The following is a 27,189-nucleotide window of genomic DNA, read 5'->3' on the forward strand; positions in this document are numbered from 1 at the left end:
ACTCACATTGTCATTTGACTATGCATTCTCATATGATCTGTTCCTTTGTTGTGTGTATATGTATATATATGACATCAAATTCGCAACACTATATCATAGAAGTTCCCTTTCTTATAATAATTTGGTGTTGGTTACAATGTAATTAACTTTGCTAGCTGTTGCTAGGCTGACTAGGCTCCACAAATCTAAGGATAGATACATACCATTTTCTTGAGAAATCAATGGTCATTGCATCTAAGTAGAATATGTTGGCATGGGTAACTCATCCAAGTAGGTCCGATTGAGTTCGAATATTAAAATCTAGACTGATTTATTTTTTGTGGTCTAAATTATAAAGTAAGTTTCACTCAGAGCATACATTCGCATAACAACGGTGAATTTTTCAAGAATATGTTGACATGCATAAATTTCATGCATTATTATACACAACTTTTGATGAACTATCTCATTTAAATTTGAAATTTTAGATACATTTTAACAAATCAAAAATTTATCTGAAACCTTTTAAACTATAAATCCTAAAATCTTTTACATACATAATACATTCAAATTTCAACCTCCATTTACCTGTGGAATCTGAGGAATTTAGTTGGATGAAAAGGCAGAAGAAAAGTGGGGGAAGGGAGGACCATCACTGGATGATTTTAACTGGAATATTAATGATGGACCACTGTAATAAAAAGGTTATGGACAATAAATATATACACCGATTTTCACAATCGTAGGAAGATATACTGCAATCTACTGTCACTTTCACTCACAACATTCTTGAAATCAATATATTCAACTTCCTTTTTTTTTTTGAAACATATATTCAACTTCCTTTTTTTTTTTTGCAAACATATATTCAACCTCCTATTCTCCAAAAAGGTTGAATTCTCATCCCTAATGCCCCCACACCCAAGTTTGACAAAACATTTGAAAGGATGTAAATCACGATGACCGGCAGTAGGAATCTGCCCACTTTGAACATAATCTCCTCGAGGAGGATGTAAATTACGGTGACTCAATGACTCAACATACAAGGCCAAATGCCGGTGTACACAAGGGATCTGCCCTTTTTTTTTTTTTTTTTTTGGTGTAAACCATGAGGTGGTCCGGGTCTTTCTCTGTCCGTTTAACGGTCCAGGTCCACCCAACTAATCCCCTTTTGTTCCGGGAGACACAGGAGTTGGCCCAAAGGAAATCGTCACTTGTGGGAATCAAACCTGAGTTATCCCGAAATTCTCCCCCACAAAGAGAGCTCATTTGCCACTTAAGCTACCCTGTTGGGTTGGATCTTTCCATTTTGGACATAATCTCCACATGACTCAGCAGACAAGGTCAAATACCAGTGTACACAAGGGACTGCCTATTTTGGACATAATCTCCACATTAACGCTGTTGAGATTCAAACTTTGGTCCTTCCAAATACTGTCTATTGAACCATTAAACTAAGCCCATGCGGGCATATATATATATATATATATATATATATATATATATATATATATATATATATATATATATATATTCAACTTCCTCATACTACTATATGTGTATCATTGTGTAATCTTATCCAAAAACACACATACATAATTTTAAATTTTTAATAATAATAATACTACTTCCCTAGAGTCGATAGTACTTGAAAAAAATAAAATAACAATAATACTACTTGCCACAAACTTCCTTATTTATCAAAGCGTAACACTTATTATAAGTTTCAAAAAAACAAGATTTTAGGTTAAAAGGTTCGTAGATATGGGTGGAGTCAACAAGATTCATCAAAAACAAAGTAGATAGTAATGGGGGGCAAAAGATGGGATTCCATATTTCCATTCAAGAAAAGTCTTCAGCTCTACAGTTTGAGGCACCTTCTACTGGGACTGATGCACATAAAGTCATAAACAAGTTGTATCTGCAATTTCCAAAAAAAAATAATAAAAGTTATATCTGCAATTTCAGATCTTGAATCTGCTAACAGGAGTTGTCGGTCAACAGGATGGGGGCTACTTTGCAGTTCACATGTCATCACTTGAAGATTACAGCACATTATCAAACATGAGATGAGAGAAGAAAGATGGAATGAGGAAAGGGCGAGTTTTCCCAGGATGCAGAGGTTGCTTCATGAGTCGATGTCAGAGATGCCCAGCAGCGGGTAACTGGAGTCGTCGGATTCAAGAAGGGGAACGAATTCCGATCCTCTAACATGGACGCTAAAACAGGCTGCACAAAATAGACTTGATAAGAACAAATCCCTACTTGCTATGCATTTGCTTAATACAAGTGTTTAAACGGGGAATTCGTTGCAGAACAGTGAGGAACCGGATACATTAGTAATAGAACATAGAGCATACCATTTTCGATTTTCATAACACTTTGGAGCATTGTATCCATTTTCGTTTTCATGTCTGAACTGGCTTCCATTAATGGGGAAACAAGAGTCAGCTCCCTATGGATTTCACGTACAAAGTCGCAAATCTTATGAGCAAATTCGACGTCACCATCTGAAATCCGTCCAATTGCCATCCTCATGAGCTCTCCAGTCAAGTCTGCTAGCTAATAAAGAACAAATAATAATAAACCAACTTATAATTTTCAGTTTCAGAGAACTCATTTTGAACTTAGACAAGAATACATGAGTGCATGGCATGAAACTCTAAAGCAATTACCCCCAATAGATAATCTAGTATGTTAATCTTCAATGGCTCAATAGAAGGATCACTTAATGGGGTCAATTTAGCATTAAGCTCATCGAGGTTGATGAGAGTCCCAGTCTTGCAGAAATGACAAAGTGTGGCAGCTTCAACATATTCTTGAATCTACAAGTTGGAAACACAAACCTTTGAGTAAGCCCACCCAAAATTTTCATTTTAGCTTATGGAAGTATAAGAATACTAAAAATGCACAACCCCAGGAGAATAAGCTCGTCTTAGTTTCCAGAAATCAGTCCCCTGTAGCTCCTTTACAAGGCGGGACACATATTGAGCAGTCACAGCATCAAGATCTTTTTCAGCTTTTTCCAAAACTTCCTCTCTGTTGTTCTTACTCATCCTACAATAAAGAGTGGAATAATGGGAACTTTGAATTTGGGAAACAATTTTTAGTTAATATCAAATCTTTCATAGCTTCAAATTGCTAGAGATAAATAGCATGCCCTAATTGGCTAATTCTAAACAACCTGGAGCCAAAGGGCAATGGAACATAGTTATCAAGGCAGACTTTCCGGGCGAGATGCCACCGACTGCCTAGTCGACTAGTCGACTAGGCGCCTAGGCGATGACTAGGCGATGAGTATTAAATAAATTAAAAAGTATATATATATTGAAAACATCTTGTCTTGGGTAGCCTTTTTGCTGGCCTATTTACTTCAAGTTGTCTTTAGTAGATGAATGGTTTTTCCTAGAACAGTGAGAAGTCTAGTATTTATTGTATTGAAAATATCTTGTCTTGGGCAACCTTTTTGCAACCCTATTTACTTCAAGTTGTCTTGAGAAGATGAATAGTTTTTTCTAGAGTGGTGAGAAGTCTAGTATTTATTGATAACATGCCAGAGTGAGGTAGTGGGCTTTGCGCAGAATAGGAGGATGACGCCGGAGCTCGAACCGCGCCGGCGCGTGAGGCAGATTCCGGCGACTTCTCCGGCTGAAAATTACACAGGTGAACTCACCTTAGTGTGTAGGTTCTGCCCATGTATGTTTTGTGGAGTTTTGGGTTGTATTCTGCAATTAGGTGAGGTGAGCACATTAGGCGTTCGGTCTCGACCGACCAGACGCCTAGGCGTCGCCTTGATAACACTGAATGGAATTTTTACAAACAAGCTCTAAATATTGACAATATAAAATCTTCCAATTACCTGTGAACTTGAAATATCACCTTTTTGCTATTCATGGTAATATCACGACTTGCTTTTACCACCCTTTCCCGTTTTTCATTCTACATGAGGCAAAGAATTAATGGGTTATACATTGGGAAGAACTATGAAACAACAGAAACTTCTATGCAACATGTCTGGTTCATAACACAACTGACACCCAAAACGGTATTCATGTCTACATATGTTCCACTAACTTCAGCTGCAAACTTCAGCTGTTCACTAGAACTCTGGCACAAAAGGAACATTTCATTCACAACAGATATGATCCTCTACTTGGCAATCAGTTTTATCTCATAAGAGTCAACAAAGGGTTTGAGCATATCACAATAAAATAAGATCTTGCTGTTGCATCGCAATTAAGACATCTCTTTACTAAACAGCAGCTATCAGAGCTTCAGATACTCAAAGCCAAATAGATACCCGACAGCATACCCTCACACTCGGCTGCTATGAAATGAACTATACAGCTAGAGTGTTACAGATAATAAAGATTAACCAATAAATGGAAACAAATTAGGCAAATACACGAAAGCAATGGTCACATAAAGAAAAACACTAGAGTCCCTTTTAGTAGTTGATGCACTATCATCCCACAATGACTAGAAAGTCCTACAACAAGTAACAGCAGTGCAGATAGCACTGCTTGCAGATCTTCAGAGCCAATAGATACCCAAAAATACCCCACACACTAGTGGTATGAATGAACTATACAGCTAGAGTGTGACAGACTATTAAGACTAACCAAATAACTGAAACAAATTCAGGCAAATACAGGAAAGCAGAGGTCACATATGGAACCCACTAGAGAGTCCCTTTTAGTAGTTGATGCACTATCATCCCACAATGACTAGAAAGTTCTACATGAGCACAAGTAATAGGAATGCAGCTAGCACTGCATATCGATACTCAGAGCCAAATAGATACCCAACAGCGTACCCTCACCCATTAATGATATGAAATGAACTATACAGCTAGAGTGTAACAGACTATTAATGCTAACCAATAAACTGAAATAAATTCAGGCAGGTACACGAAAGCATAGGTCACATATGCAACCCACTAGAGTCCCTTTTAGTAGTTGATGCACTATCATCCCACATTGACTAGAAAGTTCTAAATGAGCACAAGTAACAATAATGCAGCTAGCACTGCTTACAGATACTCAGAGCCAAATAGATACCCAACAACATACCCTCACACATTAATGATATGAAATGAACTATACAGCTAGAGTGTAACAGACTCTTAATGTTAACCAATAAACTAAAACAAATTCAGGCATGTACAGGAAAGCAGAGGTCACATATGCAACCCACTATAGAGTCCCTTTTATAGTTGATGCATTATCATCCCACAATGACTAGGAAGTTCTGCTATTGTAGCAAGATTGAATTATAGACAAATCATCTTTTCTGAGCTCAGAAAATCTACACTTTAATAGGATGGACATTACACATATAGAACTTGATACAGAATGAACAATTATACCCATTTCTGGCATAGCATTATGTTCACATGAAACTGTTTCAATGTATTCCATTTTCATAAATCAAAAGATCATTGCCATTCGCTTCTTTCAGAAGCACATACAGAACCAACACCCAATCTAAACTCAAATTTATATATTTTCTTCAAAAGGGTTCGTTCGGAAACAATGCTAATACGAAGCCAGGGAGAGAAGGGCTAACCAGGGCATTGAGGTAATCGGTGTATTTGGAGAACGCGTCTTTCATGTGAGTATCATCGGCAGCGGCGGAGGTGGACATCGTCCTTGCCTTCTTCAGGGCGGTTTGCCAGGAGGTTTCTGCAGCTGTTCGACGAAATGTGTGAGAGAACTAAACGAAGAAAAAATCAGGGATTTGGGTCTCAGGAGAGAGTATGAGTACGTACGGTAACGAACGCGGTGGGATTTGTTTGAAGCCATGAAGAAATTGAAGTAGGTGGCCGAGGAAGAAGAGCCCAACAACATGTGTCGCTTTGGCCGCAAAGCGGAGAGACGGTCAGAGGCTCTGAGCGGTGTGTAGCAGCTTCTGCACTTTGACCCACAAAGGTCTGTTTGGATATTTTTTCATTAGAAAATTATTTGCTATGAGTATATAGGCAAATTATTCTCTGAATCGAGATCCACCTTGCAATGTGTATCCGAATCTATAAATATACAATTTACAATTTGTAATGATTATGTATGTATTCACAATTTTTTAAAATTTAAAGGCACAATTTAAATTTTAAATGTTCACAATTTCAATATTAAAAATACATAATTTAATATCAGGGTCCATCTTGTAAGATGAACCCTGGTCCATGGTATAACAATCAGAGTATATATTTATTTTCTTCTCCCAAATACTAAAATAAAAATAAAATTGTGTAAATTCACCAATTTATGAGTAATTTCACAACTTAGGCTATAATTTATGCCAAATTATATCATGGGTCAAGGTTGATAATTATGCCAAATTATATCATGGGTCAAGGTTGACTATACGCATTGTTGGTCCTGATCCAAATTATGTACCTTAACAATGGATTATTAGAATTTGTGTAATTGAGAATGTATAATATGTTAATTGTATATGCATAATTTAGACTAAGGTCCACAATGCTCATGGTAAATTCAAATCTACGATATAACAATTGATGTAATTAGATGATTTGCCATGTGACTGGCATTTAATATTTTTTTTCTTTAACTTTAGTGCAAATTTTGAATTTTAATCGAACTAGCTACCGTAATTTTATGATAGCGAAAGTCAATAACACATTTACACTAACCATCTCACCATTGGAATAGCCTAATCTTCTACATCTCTAACCATCTCAGCCTCACTTACTTCCTCTTTTTCGACTATTTCTAAAGCTTTTATGTTTAAAAAATTAAGAACTCCAATCAAAGTAAGGCTTCATTTCAGATAGATACAGAAACAAAGATGTTTCATCTTCATATGATATGAAATTGTTTGTCTCTAGCTAGTTATACATCAAAGACAATGAAGTTCATCTTAAATTTAAGGATAATAGTTTTTTAAAATATTGAAATATTATTTTTCATTTGATTTCCATGGTCATGAAGAAGATTGACCAATTTCTATGGTAACTTGAAAATATTGTTTTAGAACACTAATTTTGTTCACAATGAAGAAGAGAATTGCTTAAATGAACATTACATTTGCTAAAAATATATAAGATTTGTAGACAAATGTTACATAATGTAAAGTGACTGGCAAGTAATATGGATAATCAATTATTTTTGTACAATTGCACAATTTTAGCTTGTTTAATTAGTCAATTATAATTATTTTCCTTTTTAACTTTGATAACCTAATTGTATTTGTATTTCTCTGTGTTGCTTGCTAACCTAATTGACATATTTTCCTAATCTCGCTTGTTGAGAGATATATGGCCCTGTTTGGTAAAAAATTGGCCTATAGGTCAATTTTAGTTTATTTGACCACTAATAATTGTTTGATTTAGTTAAAATATCAATATAAATATTTGGTTAATTGACTTTTTGCAACTCCAAAATGCTAAAATTAAAAAAGCTACTCCTAGCAACTTTTTCAATTAGCTTTTTGAGAAAAGAAATTATATCAAGCAGCTAATTTACCAAACACTTTTCTACAATCAGCTAATGTTATCAACTATTTATACCATCTAATTAACACAATCAACTAACAACAAACAGCTATCAGCTAACAGCCATTTTACCAAACAGGGTAATAAAATAGCGCCAAGTGGGATATGTATCGTGTTGAAAGTTACCCAACACATTGTAGATTGCAATATTAGTACGAGAAAGTAGATGAGACATCAAATTTGATTATACATTGTGTACTTAGGTAGTTTCTTCCCATTATCTCGAGCTACACAACAAATATATTATATCCTATACATGTATAATTAGAGATTTCAATATAAAAAAATATACACACAATCTCTCATCTTTCACACAAAAATATTTACAACTTGTATTCAAACACACCCTAACATTTGTATTTATGAACGAACAAAATTTACCATGTGTACACTCTTGAGGAGTTGTTGCAGGTTCCCTCGTCATCCAAAATTTATATAAAAAATTAATGAAATAATAACACATATTAGTAAAATATTATTTAGTGATTTTTGTAATGGAGTAGAACATTAGTCTATAATACAATTTACCTACATAGATGCCTAAACAAAATTTAATGTTTTCTTAAAATCACTCCTATAACACATTGACCTGTTTGGTAAAATAGTTAGCCTATCAGTTAATTTTTGCTTATTTGACAACTATTAATTATTTGACTTGGTTAACCCATCAATATGAGTGTTAGATTAATTACTTTTTTTGTAACAAATTATTGCTCCAAAATGCTAAAATTCAAAAAGTTACTCAAAGTAGTTTTTCAATTAGCTTTTTGAGAAAATCATTTTGTATGTAAATAATGTAATTTATTAAACACTTTTCCACAATCAGCTAATGCTATCAAATAGTTAAATCACTAACACAATCAGCTAACAACCATTTACCAAACATTCACAATTGTCTTTCATGTAAATCATTCTTTGAATCTAGCAGCTCATACTCTAATGGCCCGTTTGGTTCACGAAATAGGCCGAGAATGGCATAGCATTCCCAGTAATAGGCATATTCATTTGTTTGGTAACCATTTCTATTATCAGGAATAATATTCCTGGTAATAGCCTATTACCTCAAATAAGGTAATAGCTATTATTAGGGCCCCCCCTGGTATTAGCCTATTACTGAACGCTCAGGAATAGATTTTAGAATCTATTTCCTTTTTTACCAATTTCTTTAACTTAATTTTTTTATCATATATATAAATTTATCCTATTTCACCACCGTCGTCACCACCACCACCATCACCGCCGCCGCCGCCACCACCACCACCATCGCCGTCGCCGCCGCCACCACCACCACCATCGCCGTCGCCGCCACCACCACCACTACCACTGCCACCACCACCACCCCAGCACCATCACCGCCACCACCACCACCACCGCCACCACCACCATCACCACCACCGCCACCACCACCATCACCACCACCGCCACCACCATCGCCGCCACCGCCACCAAAACCACCACCCAGCAGCACCACCGCCACCACCACCGCCACAACCGTCACCGCCCCCACCACCACTACCACAACCGTCACCGTCACCACCACCACCGTCGCCCCCCACCACTGCCACCGCCACCACCACTATCACCACCACCGCCACCACCACTATCACCACCACCACCCCCACCACAGCCACCATCACATATTTTTATAAGGGTATTTATGTCTTTTAAAACATATTTCATTTCTATTCCTTAAATCAACCAAATACTGTAATATAATTCCTAAAGTCTATTCCTTCCGCGAACCAAACAATAGAATACAATTCCTATTTTATTCCTTGCCTATTCCATTCCTTATTGAATAGCATTCCTATTACCTCAAAATTCATTCCATGAACAAAACTAGCTGTAATTGTTTGTGGGGTTGACTAGGCAGATTGTTGTTCTTGGGTTCCACCTATGTTTATGTCTCATCTTTTCCCCGATGTGGGTTAATTAAAAGTTTGTTGATTTGATTGTCAAAAAAAAATACTAGAGTGAGTTCATAAGTATTCCTATGTCGGGCAGTCTCACACAGTTGTAATACTTTTTATTAGTTAAAATGTACTCTATAATACTTTTCAATTTCTTCATAAAAACATTATATTTTAATTAAAAATAGTACATGTCTCACTCTTAGATGATTTACACTACAAATGCTAAGATTTAAAAAAAAAAAAAAAAATTGTTCAAAGTAATTTTTTCAATCAACTTTTGAGATAGTCATTTTGCATATAATCAGTTATCCTAACATCTAAATTACCAAATACTTTTTTACAATCAACTAATGCTATCAACTAATCAAACCTACTAACACAACCAAACCGCTATTTACTAAACACCCTTATCCTCCGAGTTCTACTACATGTATTCTCAAATTCTGTCAACATGAGTAGCTCAGTTGGTCACAACGGTAAAATTTGAAAAGAATGATCAGGGATCGAGTCTTATTCGCGACAGTGTGGGAGCAATCTCTCAAAATGAGAGAGAATTCGCAAAGGATTCGCAAAGGTCTAATCTCTGTATTTAATTGAGTTACCATAATTTTCATCATCCCAAATGATGAAAATAAAGATTGAATATTTGAATCATGTGAATTCTAAGAAAAATGTATACATCAAAAATTTATTAAAAAAATAAAAATTAAAAGTATAAAATGAGATTCTATCTATTATTTTCTTTATCCTCCAATCTCCATCAGGGACTGCTAAACTGCCCATTTTTCCGGCTGAAAAAGTAAACTCCGATAGATCCACCGTTGACTATTTCATTTTGTCCCCTTCCCCAGCTGGCTATTTCCCCTATATATTCCATTTGTCAGCCTATAAATCCATTTCTGCATAAAATAATGAATGATCTGATCATTACTTATTCCACCAACTGAGATACGTTTTTAACTTTTCTTCATGCTTACTGCTCGTTACACGGCCGCCGTAGAGTGTAGTTTTCCGGCCACTATGATATTCGATAATCACATTAAATTTTAATCACTACTAAGTTGGTTGATTGATTCATTTTTTCTTTAATCTTGTAACTATGGAGTAATATAATAATATATATATTATCACAATAAAGTGATTAAATATTACAGAGTAATAGATAATGTTTTCATAATAATGTAATCAGATTTACACTTTGTATGATTAAACTAATTTAGTCAGGTCTGATTGGGTTTCACTATGAGAAACTTTGAATGTTGATGCATAAGGCCCTTCAAACTATGGATTTCATGCTTAATTTTAAAAGAAGAAAACTATATATATTTTTAATGTAAAATTTGAAAAAAAAAAAAAAAAGAGATCTCATTTAAATATATATATATATATATATATATATATATATATATATATATATATATATATATATATATATATATAATTACATTTATGTAAAAACAAGGCTTAAAATACAAACGTGCGGACATTTTTAGATTGTTGGATTTTGGGTATTTAATGTTGTGATTAGTTTTTATGATTTTGTGTGCTGCCCGCCTGTCTGTACTGCCGTTCGGGGATGTGTGTATGCCGGCCCAAATACTGTGGACTCACACATGCATACTACATTAGATGTGTGCACTGTTGTTCACGGATGTGTGCATACTCGCATTTAGGTGTGTGCACGATATATGTCTACATATTTGTATTTTAAGGGTGTTTGCATGTGAATACAACTATATATATATATATATTCTAATACTAATTGGATTAAATAAGTATTTAGTGTGTACATGCAATGTTAGTCAGTATTAATGATCCAGTCTTCAGTTGTGAACTGTACTTGATCACTCCATGTCTCCATCCATATATAGATATGTATTATGTAATTATTATACAGTAAGTGCATATTATTTGGTGATTATGTATGGTGAGAGAGAAAGAGGGAGAGAGAGAGTTGACTATTTATGGGTGGAATGGAACAACATCCATTGCCATTATTATTTCCTTTCCATCTAAACCCACATACATAAATACACACATTTATAGTCCTAGCAGAAATTTAGGTATGTATAGACGCGAGAATTGAAGAAAACATCCTTATACAAGCAATGTTACTTCACATTTTCTGCAGTTGTCATCTCTGTTTCTCCCCCTAGCACCCCAAAGGTATCATCTTTTTTCCTCCTAATACATGTTTGAGTGTATGGGTTTGTGTGATTTTGTGTTTAAAGGGTGGGTTTTGGATCTTGGGGTGGATGGATCTGTTTTTGTGATTGCCCTTAATTTTCCCCTTTTTTTTGTTTTTGTATTTTAATCTCTGTCTGTTTTTTTTGTGTGTTCTTGCATATGAACAAGGAAGCTCCTTTTGGGTTCCTTAACCATCATGTTTAAGAATTTGTTTCGATTTATTATTAATCCTTTTTATCATGGCTCATAGGATTGGGGATTTTGTCGGATCCATCAAGAATCTGTCAGAATGTATCATGTGGGATTGGGTGTTTTCTTTGTTTTTGTTCAGTTCTTTAAAAAAATTATTAATTTGGTATTATTGTGGTTGAATTGCTGAATTGATTAGAACTTAGATCTGAGAGACCAAAAGGACAAAAGAAATGGTATTGGGGGGGTGGGATTGACTTAGGAGTGAAGGGTTTGTGGAACTGTGATTGAGAAAAGTGGGCACCTTTTCTTGTCTTTCTTGTTATCTTAGGACAAAGTTTCAAGATTGCACATGGTGGTTCCAAAAGCTTAAGACAATTATTTATTTATTTATGCCTTACAAGAACTTTAGGAGGGGAAAAAGGAAGAAAAGATCTTTGCTTTAGTCTTACGGTCTAAAGTAGTAAAGTGCCCACGATGATTGGAGGGTGGGTATGCCGGGGCAGGATGTGAGGGAAGGAATAACTAACGATTCGATGGTAAAAAGCGTGGCATAAATTTGGAACTTAGTGGCATTCTTCTTGTGCTCGGATGCAACAGAGGCTTGTCTTTTACTTCTTTCGCCTTAGCTTTTATATGGACGGTTGAATCAATTGCAGGAATTTCGTCTGTTTAATGAGCATTCGGTGAGGGAGATTCATATCTGTTTCACTTCTATTAATCATGTTTTTGCCTATATAACTTAGCTCCGAAAGAACCCCAAAAATACTGTTCATCTTAACTGCTCACGAGTATCTTCTTTCGTTTTCAATTGTGCCAAAGAAGGTGAATGTTTCGATGTTTTGATTATATATGAATTTAATGCCCGTGATATAATACCGTGGATCGGTTAGTCTTTGTTTGCTTTCAGTTTTGCATACTGCTTTCTGCCTTCTTTTGTTTTGAAAGACTGGATTTAGTTCAAAATATTTTAAAGATTATGCTGGCAAGCATTGATTAATCGTTGTTTAACACTGGTTTCATGATGGACCAGGTACCCGATATCGTTATTGTTTGATGTCAACTGAGAAACATGGTAATTATGCAAACTCGTATATTTTCGTTGCATTGCAGATTTGCAGCTCCTGTAGAATCTGCCCCGTAAAATCTTGTTAAGCTAGCATTATTTGCTAGTATCTTTGCACTATTAACGTATATATCATGCTTATATCGGTGATAATCTTTGCACTATTAACGTATATATCATGCTTATATCGGTGATATATTTTGTTTTCGAAATTTGGTAGACATGCATTGAGAAGTCAACTGGGCGTGCTGACAAACCGGTTGAATGTGACGATTGTGCCCTTCACACAGCAGAAGAAAAAACGAGCATAAAGGAGAATCATGGAATGTTTTGTCATTTAAATGACGGTAAGAGGGAGGCTGATCTATTTGTCTCTGAGGAAAAAGTCGTTCTTGACTCAACAGGCCTTGTAGCAGAGAACGATTATATAACTAATGGTGCTAAAGATAGCGATGAACTTGACTTCCCTGCGTTTATGGACAACTCTCTCAAACATATCGAGAATGAAGATGAATGTTCACCGTTAAAGGATGCTAAAGGTGTGATCTTTAACTTTAATGCTCACAAGACCAGTGAAGAAGTTCTGTTCGAATCTGATAAACAGGATCGAGATGGGCTATTGAAAAGTCCAGAATATGAAAGCTTCATGATCGAAAACTCTGGTGTTTATGAAGTTCGATGTGGCATATCTGGTGCAGAATCGGGTTCAGAGTTTTCGCACTTGGGTGCTGATAAACACATAATGGAGCCTGAATTTCCCGAGTCAATAGATAGCTACAAAGAGAGCAATTCTAACGATGTCAAAGATATTTGTATCGACGAGGGGGTGCCCATAGTAGACAAAAACTTGATCGAGAACCCGAACGATAGTAGTTTTGGTGATAAAAATGACAGCTTGGGAGAAGACGTTCAAAAGGAAATGCTTTCTGGCGACCCGTCAAAAATACAGGATTCCAAGAATCCCAAGATCGGTGCTGCTAATACATCCACAGTTAAAGATGATATTGAGTCTATTGCTCCCGATTGTCTAATATCATCGGTGGAGAATAATGTCAATAAAGAATCTGTCACGGATACTTACCTAGAGGATTTGATGAAGCTTTTTGGATCAAAACTTGCCAAAACTGGAAAAGTAGACAATGATGCGTCCGAAACACAATCGTTTAGTAATAAGCCGCTTCTCGAATCATCGTGTGCACAGCAGGATTGTCAGGTTTGCATCTTTGTTTTCCTAATTCAATAATGAAATAAAAGAATAAATTCACTACAGAAAAATACTATGTCAAACAATTGACGTTTTCATCTTGAAATATGATGTTCTTATTTCTGTTCCCTTTGCAGTCTCCCGAAGAGGCAATCTTGGAAAGTCATGCTACTGTGCCAACAAATGTCGAACCAAACAAGAATGACCATAGTACTTTCGACGAGAGTGCTGAAAAGATTTCCAAAAAAGCCCTTGATTCGGATGCCATGCCAAATAACGAGGAAGGGATTTCGGATAAAACGTCAGCTGCACCTGCTAGCGAAGTTCAATGCAGAAACACTGAGAAGACCGCTGAAAATTCTCGTGGAAACCCTTTAGGACCCGAGTTGCAAGACGTGGGTAATAGTGAGGACAAAGCCTCCGCTAATTTTTCAATTGGTAGCCACGATCACGGGGAGGCTAGTTTCTCTTCGGTTGGTCCTATGTCGGGTTTAATTTCTTATTCCGGACTAATCCCACATTCCGGGAACATTTCTCTTCGATCGGATAGCAGCACCACCAGCGCAAGATCCTTTGCTTTCCCAATGTATGTTTTCCCGTTTTCTTATGCCCTTTCTCAGTTTAATGACTAACCCGCATTCTTGACAATTTTAATAATGTTTCTGGTTCCAGACTACAATCCGAGTGGAATAGCAGTCCGGTAAGAATGGCAAAAGGAGATGGGAGATACCGAAAGAACCGGGGTTGGATGCAGGGCCTTCTTTGCTGTAGATTCTAAATTCTTTACTATTTCATTTAGGCTCTTAGGTAAAACGCATATACACACACATCATGAAGACCAGAAGTTTTTTTAAACCGAATGCTATTTGATACATGTTGATACATATATATATATCTCAAGTTTCGGGTGCACTGAAGCATATGCAGGCAACAGATGTAAAAACTATACACTATTGTATTCAATCAAAAATCATTTTCAAATCTTACATATTGCCCATGCAAGCCATCTTTTGAGTCATGTTACTGAATTTTGTTATTCCTTATGATCTTGTTATGCTCGGTTTTCTTTCTCGATCTGTGGATATAGCCTCTGTATCTATAATAACTGTCCATACGCTTGCATCCTCGGCCCAAACTGTATCTGAGAGCTGTTGAGATTTGAGAAACCCGTTTCAAGAAATAGTAGTGTGACATTTTGGTTACTTTGGGTTGATAATACTGTGTGGTTAGTATATTTAACTGAGAATATTCATTGATGGTCCCCACGATGAAAGGACAGGTCAACTGAAACAGCGTGAAGGTTCCTTAAAAGGCAAAGCGGGGAAAAAAAATGTTGATTTTTTTGCATATGCATTGCTGTTTTTGGCACAGTCTTAGAGTCTCTTGTGCTCTGTGTACTCTTCTTTTGTCTTTCTCTTTTCTCTCTGCAGTTGTGTACAGGCTTTTCTTTTGACTGCTATAAATGCCCAGTTTGTTAACAGCCATTTGAGCATCTTCTCAAGTGTCACACACACAGAGAGAAATACTGTCACACTGCCTGCAGATATGGAAATAATGATCAGAGTGATTACAGCTCTGTGTCTCATTCTCACAGCTCAAGAAGCTCTTGGAAAGACAGTGTCCCATTATGATCAAGGTCAGTTGAATCTTTAACCTGCTTCTTCTTAATATCGTTTTTTCGTTTTTCGTTTTTGGGTGATGAGGGAACCTCGCAGTCACTAGACGGGGGTGTATGGGGTAAACACCCTGCCTTGTGACCTTAGCTGGCAAAGGACCACAAGGAGCCGAAGAAAGTTTGTCCATAGTTGGCTGGCTCAAACTAAGAAGGCTAATAGGCCGCTCCTACTGGGATTCAAACTTGCAATTTTATGGTTACCAAGTTAACGACCTGACTAATTTGACTGGGGTTGCCTGTGCTTTTGGTTTTTCAAATGGTTTACTTATCATCTGCATTGATGGTTTCAGGAACAGATAACAAACAACAGATTCAGTTCCCTGCTGTGAATCCAAGAAAGCTCAAGCTAACCAATGATGCTGCAACTGTATGCAAGCTTTCTTCCCTGCTATCTCTCTCTCTCTCACTCACACACACACACATGTATATATAGGCTAATGTTCCTGTGAGTTCTCGAGACCCTTCATGAATGCACAAAATCTACTACACGAATGCACATAAAGTAGATTGTGTGCAATTTGCCCAGCATGAATTTGTGTAGTTTGTGCATTCATGCTGGACAAATTGCACACAATCTGGTTTGTGTGCATTCGTGTAGTAAATTGTGTGCATTTATGAATGGTCTCATGGATTCACGGAAGAGGTTGTCTCTTTTGATCATTACTATATATATATATATATATATGAAGTCCACATGACATTATGAAGTATTAATATATCTTTGGTATGAAACAGGTGAAAAGCTATGGAGATGACTCCCATTATCATCCCACTACTACTGTCAATAAGCAAGAAGTTGCATTATCAGGTAAAACTTAATCCCTACAACAACATAGATTTACCCGAGAATGATGCAATATATATATATATATATCCTGTATGCATGGAGGGTGTGTTTGGGCTCACCTTCTTCCACATGCGTGGAGCCATGGAGGAGCTTCATCAGCACTCCATTAAAATGGGAAAAGAAACACTGCAATAATATAATGCAAGAAGAAGATCAAATTGATCAAACAATTAACTTAGTAACTACAAGGTTGTAAGTTCGACTCTCTACAAACCTGTCTATTGGTTTGAGCCAGCTACAGGCAACTTAGACTGGTGTGGTTTTTTGCTGGCTAATTAAGGTCACAAGCCGACCTTCACCCGTGCACACACCTTCGGGTAGTGGCTGCAGACTTAATTTCTCGTAAATCAAAGAAAATCAAGTTGGGCATGACAAAAGACCATTATATTGTATGATTAATTTATTTGAACTTGTGTAGAGAAGAGGCATGGGAGAGAAGGAAAGGTGGGAAGACATGCAAGAAAAGGGACAAGGCAAGAGTGGATGGAGGGGAGTGACAGGGACACAGACACTTCTGAGTTCTACACCATGGATTATCATTGGGTCAGACGACGTCGTCCCATTCACAACAAATCCTTCCCATTTCGTCATCCATGAAGACCATGAAACATTATGGATCCATTGTTTATCTTTTTCGGATATTTGTATTTTGTACACGACTAGTTATTTTGGTGTTTATTTGTTCACGTTTGTAAATTAAATATAGGTCATGTTTGGTAACATAGTTAGCTTATCAATCAATTTTGGTTTATTTGACCACTATTAGTTGTTTGACTTGATTAAACATTCAATATAAGTGTTTGAATAATTAGTTTTTTGTAACAATTTATTGTTAAAAAGCTGTTCAAATAGCTTTTTCGATAAACTTTTTGAAAATCATTTTGCATGTAATCAGCTATTCAGCTAACAATTAATTTACCATTTTTATAATCTGCTTAGCTATCAACTAATCAAACTTATTAACATAATCAGCTAACAACTATTTACCAAACACTTTCATAGTCCTCGTGATGCAGGATATTGCATTTTAAAACTTTTATTGAATATCTTCGAATTGCTTATATGTAATAACCCGCAAATCGCACAAGAAAAGTACGTAAATCACACTAAAAACTGTATGCAACCTTTTAATATGAGAATCATATTTCACCCACGACCAGTCGACCACCTGTCAACCAATTTTCCATTCTTCGTTCTCCAATTGAAAAAAATTCGTTCTCTAATTGAAAAAAATACACAAAAACTTGTGTAGAATTGTCTTAAATAAGAGTGAAATACAATAGGAGCTTTTTAAAAAAATTATTACATTTCACTAAAAATAATAACTTTACGCAAGACCAATGGAAGAAATATACAAATAAATAAATTTATATTTTTATTTGATTAGTAAACCACTGCACTGATTTCTTGAATTTGCTTCTTCCCATTTCCCGGAAAGATTTGGTATTTAATTTCATATTATAGATATAGAAAACAACAATGTTGACAAGACTAAACTACATGTTGGTAGCCTATAATATTGTATTTAGGGATATGAGGAAGGTGTCGTGTTGTAGCTTTGTTGTGGCCGACATTGTTGTAACACAAAACCCTAATTTTGCTACCAACTCTAATACCCTACTATTCTTTTGAATTTTGATTTCTTAAACCACGACAAAATTCGCAATCACTATTTAAAGATATACATTAAACTCCGTTAGTTCAATTCCTGTATTATAAATAACCAATAAATCATACAAGAGCACGAAATTGACTCTGTGCATTTAACGGGTGTGACCAAGTAAGTGTTGACAAGAATCATGATTTTACGAGAATATAATCATGTTCCATCCACTTGACCATTCATTTTAATTCGGATCATATTTTATAAATGTTTGATTGTTTGTATATGTGTGTTTGACGTATTAGTTTGAACAATAATCAGTCAAATATTGATTTCCAACTCCAAGTTTTTGAGATGTGCAATTCACACACTACAAAGTGAAAACCCACTCCTTAATAAATAATTTAATTCTTCATTGGCACATGAATATATGTATGCATGCACATATCCCATGAGTATACTTTCTCAGTCACATTCTCATTAATGTAATAGTAAGTTATTCACACAATACTCAGTACAAATCTAAAATCCTTCCCAAAATTAACATATATGTAATTGATTACCTTATTTTGTATTCACAAGTTCATTTCAAATACTGCAATCACACAATATTTACATATTAGAATTTGATGACCGTATATTGTATTCACAAATTCTTATCTACATATGTTATGTGTTTTGACTTAAAAACACAATTTATATTTTAGAAGTGCACAATTTCAATACTAAAAATATACATATATTATGTGTTTTGACTTAAAAACACAATTTATATTTTAGAAGTGCACAATTTCAATACTAAAAATATACAATTTATACGCTGTTTAAGACCAAGATCCACTTTGCAAGGTGGACCGTGATCCACGGTATAACAGCTCAATAAAATATGAGTATTTGGAAGTCACATGGAGGGAGTTGGATTCCAGAGGGAAATATATGGGTTGGTAGTAAATGTATGTATAGAAGTGATATAAAGCAATCTTTTCATCAGCTCCAGGTGGCTCCATTTCCAAATGCAAACACGCTTTCTGTACATCTTTATTTTCTTTATTTTGTTTGAAACCAGTATATATATAATATAATATAATTTAGATGTACACAATATTAACAGATTATATTTATTGTGCAATTTCTGGGCCATTTATAATATAATAGTCATTAATCCAACTAGACACAAAATAAGATGGAAGGAGTACATAAAAATCAAGGTGGAAGCATTAACTTGTATCTTTAAAAAAAAAAAAAAAAAACCAAAAAAAAAAAAACAAACAAACAAAAGGATTGCACTATAAACTCAAAGATCTCATAATTAAATCCTATATACTATGGGTGACAACAAAACTTAACTATTACTAATTTTTTTCAAATGGTTAATTTTCTTTATATTTTATAGGAATAAGGGTCAAATAGGTCACTCAATTGTACATCAAACTACAATTAAACCATCGAACTCAAAAATAATATAATTGAGCTTCTGAACAACACAAAATAATGCAATTAGGTCCAAAATAACCTGTTTACCTGGAAGAGCAGGTTACGGATTTTTAAAATAATTAATTAAAATTTAAATTAAATTTAAAAAAAAAAAAAAAAAAAAAAAAAAAAACTAATCTACTGATTCGTCTCCATGGCTGGAACCTACGTCTCCAGCCATGGAGACGAAGGGAGAAACTCCATGGCCGAAGAACACCAGCCATGGAGTTTCGTCTCTATGGCCGGAGACCACCGGCTATGGAGTTTCGTCTCCATGGCCGGAGACCACCGGCCATGAAGTTTTGTTTCAATGGCCGGAGACCACCGGCCATGGAATTTCGTCTCCACGACGGAGACCATCGGCCACGGAGACGAAACTCCATGGTTGGTGTTCTCCGGCCATGGAGACGAATCAGTAGATTAGTTTTTTTTTTTTTTAATTAATTATATGATTTTGTGTTGTTTAGGAACCCAATTGCATTATTTTTGAGTTTGATGGCCTAATTGTAGTTTAGACCCTTATTCTTATTTTATATTATAAAATAAAAGTAAAAGGTAATCATTAATAAGGGAAAAACTGACACAAACAAGGAACCGAAAACAATCAAACATCAAACATTCAAACAAAAAGGATTAACTTAAGAATCTCTATGCTATACAATTCGAACTTCTAAAAGAGTTGAATTATATTTATACTAATACAACTCATATCTTGATAACATTATATAGAATTGAATGTCACTTAAATAAGTGTTCATTCCATATTGAGTTATGATCATCAAAATCATATATAGTGCCCAAAGTTAATGTTTTAAAAACACACAAAAAACGCTGTAAATTGCACAGTTCAATGTTATATATTGTAGCAAACAGAACAAACCATAAGTTGTAGAACAACTATTGAATATATAACCAAGTAATTTCAACTTTCCAAATATCTGATTCTCTAACTTGGGATAACTAATAAAAAGTTTAAAACCCTACAAAATGAGGCATTCATTTAAGAGAAGCTAGAACTTGGGGGAGCACCACCACCAAAGCCTCCTGCTCCGCGACCGAACCCAGGCCTTCCACCAGAACCCTGCAAATCAAAGGTATGTTAAGTTTCAAAAAATCAACCATGGAGCATAACCAAAAACCAATCCCATCAAACAGGTGAATCAAGAAAACATAATATTAGTTGGCAAATAATATTAGGAACTATAGAAGAAATAAATTCCAAGCAAGGGAAACATGCATTCCAGATCTTAATGTAAAAACTTTTTAGTTAAATTACATTAAAAATGGACAAGTCATGAAACACAAAAGGAAACACTGCAAGTTCTTCCCATTTCCCCATGTCAACCTCTGGCTACAGAAATCACATCATAGATATGTGGACAATTAAAAAAACATAATATTTGAAACATAAAACACGGTGTTGATACATAAACATCCAAATCATAAGCTAAGCACAATCAGTGTGAAAGTGACATGTATTCGTGGATATCATTAAACAGGAGATGAAATGATTCACATAGGGCAATTCCCATCAGATTGTGTCTTGTAACCTCACATTTCTAAGAGGGATAATTACACACTTAACAAGGGAAACACGCATTGCCCACATAGTTACTGATCAAATCAAGAAACGGCAGTGAAGCAAATATCTACACATATTTAACAGTGTAAGGAAGTTGGATAGACCTCCATGAATCAAGAACGTTAACTTTTTGAGCAATTAACTTGGTCTGTGCACATTTATATCAGTTATTATATGCCACCTAAGTCCTCTAAATAGGGTTAATCTCTAATCAGTAACAGTAAGCAATCTACAATCAACCAAATTTAAAATAATTTCCATCAATTACTTGGAAAATTTAACTTCAATTACCTAATTTAAATGTTCATCCTTCAAACAAATACTACACACCATCAATCAGCAGGCAGTAAAGCAATAACTAAACTAATTATAATAAGAACCATGCATTGGAAAAAAAATTACACACTAAAGATTCTGATCACAATTCACAAAAGTTAACAGGGATAAGCATACCCTGAACGATGGCTGGAAATCAGCTGGAGCTCCACCCTTCTCGCCTCCAAACTCACCAGGTGGACCTCCTCTTGGGCCACTGCGATATCCATCCCTGTCACCAAACCTCCTCTCGCCATCACCAAATCTTGGTGGTCCACTGCAAGTGCATTCACATTTCACAAATCACCAATATACAGTTAATTTCTGAAGATATGCATAAAAAACCTACTAATTCACATCAATAAACTAATGCACAATTAACTACCGTGCTCCAGGAGGGCCACCCATGGGCCTGCCAAGAGGCTTGGCGGACTTCTTGAGAGTTGCGGGGACGATCTCAGATGGAAGGTTGAGGTAAGTCCTGAGGAACTCAATGCCGTCATTAGTAAGGTACCAGTAGTAGTGCATCCAAGCGAAGGTCTCCCTAACGTACTCCTTCGACTTGAAGCTCTGCATCAGCTTAATCACTTGGAGATTCGGCACATCAATCAACGGATGTTTCGCCAAGTTGTAGTCTTTCTTAGCATACAACACACCCTCTACATCACAATTCACAAACACATTGCATTCATTATTGTACACAATACACATAAACACATCAACACACTCAATTCCCTCTTTACGACCACAAATACATGTACTTAATATGCGCAGAAAAGGTGAAAAACTAATACTGACCTTGGAAGAGGTATTTTGAGATCTCTCTGCGGTTCTTCTCGGAAATGATCTGAAACAGACGGAAAGTGAGCAAAAGTGATATGCAAACAAATGTATAGATAATGAAAACGATAATAGAGGTGGAGAGAGAGAGTGCGTGTGCGTTTACCATGGCTGGATCGGCGGAATAGCTCGGGCAAGAAGCAAGTTTCCGGCGAATGTGGCGCAGAGTTGAAAGCTCTCAACAAAACCCTAGAGACAGATACTAGAAAGTAGAAACTGAGGTTTATATCTCTAGGTTAGATTTGGACTGGAGTAGTTGGGCTGGGCTCATTTTTTGTAGCGATTTGGGCTCAAATGCAATGTTCTTTGAGACAGTTTATAATTGTCAAAACCCATGCACATATAGGTATGGCAATTTATATCGGCAAATTATTGTGTGGATCATGGTCCACATAATGTTATGTCAATCGTTATGCTGTGCATCCGTATGCACTATGTATGGTGCATACGGATGCATGGTGTATACGGATGTTAAAACGACGTCGTTTTATTAAAAAACACGCGTCTCCCCTTTTAAAAAAATTCAGGTTCGATTCCCAGCAACAACATTATATTGTTCATTCATTCTGGAATTTTAGTTCATAGATTATGGAATTGTAGTTCATTGATTATGGAATTATAGTTCATCGATTATGGAATTGTAGTTCATCGATTCTGAAATTTTAGTTTATAGATTACGGAATTTTAGTTCATTCATTCTGGAATTTTTAGTTCATAGATTAGATTATGGAATTATAGTTCATCGATTATGGAATTTTAGTTCATATGTTGTTGCTGGGAATCGAACCTAATTTGTTTTTTAAAGGGGAGACGCGCGTTTTATTAAAACGACGTCGTTTTTGCATCCGTATGCACCATGCATGGTGCATACGGATGCACAGCATAATTTGCCATGTTATGTGGACCATAACAAAAAGTACATTTTTAATATACTGAATGTACATTATACAATATAATGTACACAGAACAAAAATAATGTATATCCCCTGAATACAATGTACATTATTTTTGTACTGAATGTACATTATTTTACAGTAGACAAAATATGGTCCATACAACTTGTGTGGACCATGGTCCACACAATAATGAATGATTTATATCGTGCACCAGGACGCGCATTCCATTGTGCGTCCTGATGCAAAACGACATCGTTTCAGATTCTTTTTAAAAAAAAAAAAAAAAAATCGCTACCTTGTGTTGGCGGTTATTTTTCTATAAAAAAAAATCATGTTCAAAAATGTACATAATTTTATACTAAAATACACATAATTGTATAAACAAATACACATAATTGTATTGAAGTAAATATAACATACGTTTTTGTATCTTGTGTTATGCGTTTTTAATCTTATGTTATGTAATTTTGTGCTTGAACTAAAGTAAATATAAAATATGTGCATGCGATGGATTTTGGATTGCTTGCAATATATTAATATGTATTTTGTAGTCTACATTACAATGTGAACCATGGTCCACGTTATAATTTGCGAGAGCTACTCTAGCCAAATTATTGTGTGGACCATATGTTATGTGGACCATAACAAAAAATATATTTTTAATATACTAAATGTACACTATTTTATTATTGTATGTACATTATACAATATAATGTACACTCAGTACAAAATAATGTACATCCCCTGAATGTAATGTACATTATTTTTGTATTAAATGTACATTATTTTTATACTAAATATACATTATTTTAAAGTATACAAAATATGATCCATACAACGTGTGTAGACCATGATTCACATCTATAAAGTGGCTACGGTGGGTAGGCACGGCAACAAATTAGGCAATTTTAGGTATATGATGGATGATGGATGATGGATGATGGATTTTGGATTGCTTGCAATATATCAATACATACCCATCACGAATTAGAGTAGCAATGAAAACCTATAATTAAATTTTTACAAAGTTTCACATGTTGTATAGGTATATATTATACCAAATTATGTAATTTTTTATCAAATATATTAAATAGGTTCACAAACCCTACGCCAAGCACCTTATGCTCAGATGGCATGTATTGACCTCTCCCGTGTAAGAAGTAATGAGATTGAACTTGAGTGGAGGCGTTCTTAACTCTGTATGCTTCATTAGGTTGATACTCACGAGTATTCCACAATTACCATCTCTAACGATGGTCATTTTCTGACTCGAGCTAAATCTTCTTAAGAAATGTTGATCTCGAGTTTATACCTTTTAACGATCAATCTCGATTAAATTCTAAGCTGATTTGTATTTTAGTTTGAATTTTCTCGATTTTCTTAAATAATTAAAATTTTGAAGTTGGTGCAACATTTGGCAGAGCGATTATGGGCAAGTCCTAATCAAAAGCTAAATAGGATTTGGTTGTGGAATGAGTAAAGAATGTCAGATAATCCTTGTAGCTATCTCATAATTTGGAGCATGGGCAGAAGCTCATCAAGATTAAAATTGGCCATTAGGTATGCTCAAAGGCCATATTTATCTGTAAATTGTTTCTTGGTTTTTTCATGGCAACACTTTAACGACTTTTAACAAATTAAAGGAACAAAGAAAGCTCTATAATTTGAAAAAAAAAAAAAAAATGGTTTCATAATAAACTTTATATTAATAGGTAAGTTTGGACTCAAATTTAATGTCTCCTTAGTGTTCCTTACCTACAAACGGGTGCAATAGGTAAATCGTGATATATACTTCAATTAGTCAATAGACCCCAAATACTTGTACAACTCACAACAAGTTCAAATTTAATCATTTGCTTTCAAAAAACTTAAATTATTATTCCAGCTGTAACATTTTAAAAAATAGCTATAAAATAAAGGAATAAGGGTCAAATAAGCCACTGAACTGCACACAAAAATGCAATTAGGCCACTGAACCTAAAAAAAACCTACAATTGAGCCCCTAAACTAACCAATCTCATTCAATTTGTCTATTTTTCAGGTTTCTCAAGTTGCTAACAAGTTACCCTTCCACCTAAGATGCTTATGTGGCATTTTTTTAAAATAATTTATTTTTAAATTAGTTTTTTTAATGTTTAATAAATAAAAATTAAAATAATTTATTTTTAAATTAGTCTTTTAATGCTTAATAAATAAAAACTAAAATAATTTGTTTTTTTTTAATAAATAAAATAATTTGTATTTGTTTAAAATTCACAAATCACCAATACAAACTAATTATTTTAAAATTCAAAAATTACCAAATCACGATAGTTTCAATTAAATAAGTTGTTAATTGTTTTAATATTTGTTCCTGGCCACGAATCCACGATACAGTAATTGAAAAAGTGAAATATATTACGCATATCTAATTTGAAGTTGACTGTGATGAAGTCTGCAAGAAGTCTTCCTGCGATTAATCTCTTTGATCTAAACAAGTAATTCGATTGTTTAATAGGAAACAAATTAGCAAATTAAATTATTTTAATTTTTATTTATTAAACATTAAAAAAAAAACTAAATTTTTAATAGGAAACAAATTAGTAAATTAAATAATTATTTTAATTTTTATTTATTAAACATTAGAAAAACTAATTTAAAAATAAATTATTTTTTAAAAAATACCACATATGCATCCTAGGTGGAGGGGTAACTTGTTAGCAACTTGAGAAACCTAAAAATTTGACAAATTGAATGAAATTGATTAGTTTAGGGATCCAATTGTAGGTTTTTTAGGTTCGGTGACCTAATTGCATTCTCGTGTGCAGTTCAGTGGCCTATTTGACCCTTATTCCTAAAATAAACAAATACTCCGTAACAAAATAGACCTATTTTTCAAGCCAAACACTACTATATAATTTTGATAAATAGAAAAATAACTCTCCAAACTTGACTCAAAGATGCATCAAGAAGAATAGTTGAGGTGAAGATGATCGTTATTAGAATGTGTTAGTTCGAGACACAGTGATTAATCAAGAAATGTGTTAGTTCGAATAAGGCGTTTCAGTGCAATCACTTAAATAGGGGACAGGTGATTAATCCACTCGCGAAAATTTAAGGCTACTCCATTCCCAAAGCCAAGGATCAAACCCTTGACTTTTAGTTAAGGATGGATGAGATACTTCCACTCAACTACACCCTCCAGGTTAACTAATGTCATTCATGTGTCTGCAACAACATTCTTAAGAGAGAACAGTCTTTGAATGGGGCCTCTAAGACTCATGTGGATTAGTGTCACCTCGTAAGGTGTAAATACTATTGCAGTGCAATAAAAAAAAAAAACGATATGATGAGAATTGTTTATGCGAATTATAATTTGAGTTATTTATTGCATCAGTGTAAAATTCGAGTTGATTGTTATAAATAGAATGATAATGTTATTATCCTAGGTTGGTGTGTTAAGTCCAAATATATTTTTGTAAGTAAAAATGTAATATTTCTAATTCTTAAAACACAAAGTTTCATTAGAGTTGAAGGGTCGAAAAATTATCAACAGGTCCATAAGTATTAAAAGTATTCTATAACTAAAGTCTCCCCTCCTGTGGAGCTGGCTTAGGGAACACATGCCAAAATTATCATTAACGAGGGGTACATGACATTCACCTGCAAATCAACGAAGACAGTTATGCCACGTGTTTGTGCTGAGGAGACTAGTGATTTAAATGACGTTTTACGTGTAATTTTTTCGTTCATATAAGATCCACCTTCTGATCTCACATATCAAGAAGCGCTTAAATATGGTCAAACATTGTCATATATATACTCCCATATATCACTCACCAACATTGTTGTATTGTTGTTACTACTAGTGGAGCCTAGCTCCACTCTAACCACAATCCCATGGGTCTCTCTCAACTTAAAGTTG

The 27,189-nt window shown here is 34.9% G+C and overlaps 3 protein-coding genes across 4 annotated transcripts; 1 reads left to right on the plus strand and 2 right to left on the minus strand.

Moving 5' to 3' along the window:
* Nucleotides 1-1,762: 1,762 nt before the first annotated feature.
* LOC109146803 (translin-associated protein X) lies at nucleotides 1,763-5,936 on the minus strand. 2 transcript variants are annotated; one of them, XR_002048513.1, is made up of 8 exons: nucleotides 5,750-5,936; nucleotides 5,548-5,669; nucleotides 3,839-3,918; nucleotides 2,895-3,036; nucleotides 2,655-2,804; nucleotides 2,340-2,541; nucleotides 1,936-2,208; nucleotides 1,763-1,900 (listed from the first exon to the last, which is right to left on the minus strand). XR_002048513.1 is itself a non-coding variant. In XM_019294449.1 (7 exons), the coding sequence occupies exons 1-7, from the start codon at nucleotides 5,826-5,828 to the stop codon at nucleotides 2,108-2,110; spliced, it is 876 nt and encodes a 291-aa protein (XP_019149994.1). In that variant the 5' UTR covers nucleotides 5,829-5,936; the 3' UTR covers nucleotides 1,763-2,107. The 2 variants fall into 2 exon arrangements, 1 of the variants encoding a protein (XP_019149994.1); XM_019294449.1 differs by having other exon boundaries at nucleotides 1,763-2,208.
* A 5,545-nt stretch (nucleotides 5,937-11,481) lies between these two features.
* LOC109146802 lies at nucleotides 11,482-17,300 on the plus strand. The gene is made up of 7 exons (XM_019294448.1): nucleotides 11,482-11,574; nucleotides 13,071-14,063; nucleotides 14,192-14,640; nucleotides 14,727-15,690; nucleotides 16,020-16,096; nucleotides 16,465-16,537; nucleotides 16,995-17,300. The coding sequence occupies exons 2-4, from the start codon at nucleotides 13,176-13,178 to the stop codon at nucleotides 14,830-14,832; spliced, it is 1,443 nt and encodes a 480-aa protein (XP_019149993.1). The 5' UTR covers nucleotides 11,482-11,574; nucleotides 13,071-13,175; the 3' UTR covers nucleotides 14,833-15,690; nucleotides 16,020-16,096; nucleotides 16,465-16,537; nucleotides 16,995-17,300.
* A 3,162-nt stretch (nucleotides 17,301-20,462) lies between these two features.
* LOC109146804 (40S ribosomal protein S10-1-like) lies at nucleotides 20,463-22,603 on the minus strand. Its single transcript, XM_019294450.1, has 5 exons — nucleotides 22,496-22,603; nucleotides 22,348-22,396; nucleotides 21,935-22,208; nucleotides 21,688-21,826; nucleotides 20,463-20,733 (listed from the first exon to the last, which is right to left on the minus strand). The coding sequence occupies exons 1-5, from the start codon at nucleotides 22,496-22,498 to the stop codon at nucleotides 20,653-20,655; spliced, it is 546 nt and encodes a 181-aa protein (XP_019149995.1). The 5' UTR covers nucleotides 22,499-22,603; the 3' UTR covers nucleotides 20,463-20,652.
* Nucleotides 22,604-27,189: the final 4,586 nt, after the last annotated feature.

The sequence above is a fragment of the Ipomoea nil genome, unplaced genomic scaffold, assembly GCF_001879475.1.
Source record: "Ipomoea nil cultivar Tokyo-kokei standard unplaced genomic scaffold, Asagao_1.1 scaffold1936, whole genome shotgun sequence".
NCBI lineage: Eukaryota > Viridiplantae > Streptophyta > Magnoliopsida > Solanales > Convolvulaceae > Ipomoea > Ipomoea nil.

Bases quoted from the DNA above. Each gene is read 5' to 3' on its own strand.
- LOC109146803 (XM_019294449.1), bottom strand. From the start codon at position 5,828: ATGTTGTTGGGCTCTTCTTCCTCGGCCACCTACTTCAATTTCTTCATG. The intron at 3,037-3,838 runs GTAATTGGAAGA...TCTTTATTGTAG, and splicing joins GTGATATTTCAAGTTCACAG to GATGAGTAAGAACAACAGAG. The intron at 2,209-2,339 runs GTATGCTCTATG...TATTTTGTGCAG, and splicing joins TGTTATGAAAATCGAAAATG to CCTGTTTTAGCGTCCATGTT.
- LOC109146804 (XM_019294450.1), bottom strand. The intron at 22,209-22,347 runs GTCAGTATTAGT...ATTGTGATGTAG, and splicing joins CTCAAAATACCTCTTCCAAG to AGGGTGTGTTGTATGCTAAG. The intron at 20,734-21,687 runs GTATGCTTATCC...TTTGATTTGCAG, and splicing joins ATTTCCAGCCATCGTTCAGG to GGTTCTGGTGGAAGGCCTGG.
- LOC109146802 (XM_019294448.1), top strand. From the start codon at position 13,176: ATGTTTTGTCATTTAAATGACGGTAAGAGGGAGGCTGATCTATTTGTC. The intron at 14,064-14,191 runs GTTTGCATCTTT...TTCCCTTTGCAG, and splicing joins GTGCACAGCAGGATTGTCAG to TCTCCCGAAGAGGCAATCTT. The intron at 14,641-14,726 runs GTATGTTTTCCC...TTCTGGTTCCAG, and splicing joins AGATCCTTTGCTTTCCCAAT to ACTACAATCCGAGTGGAATA.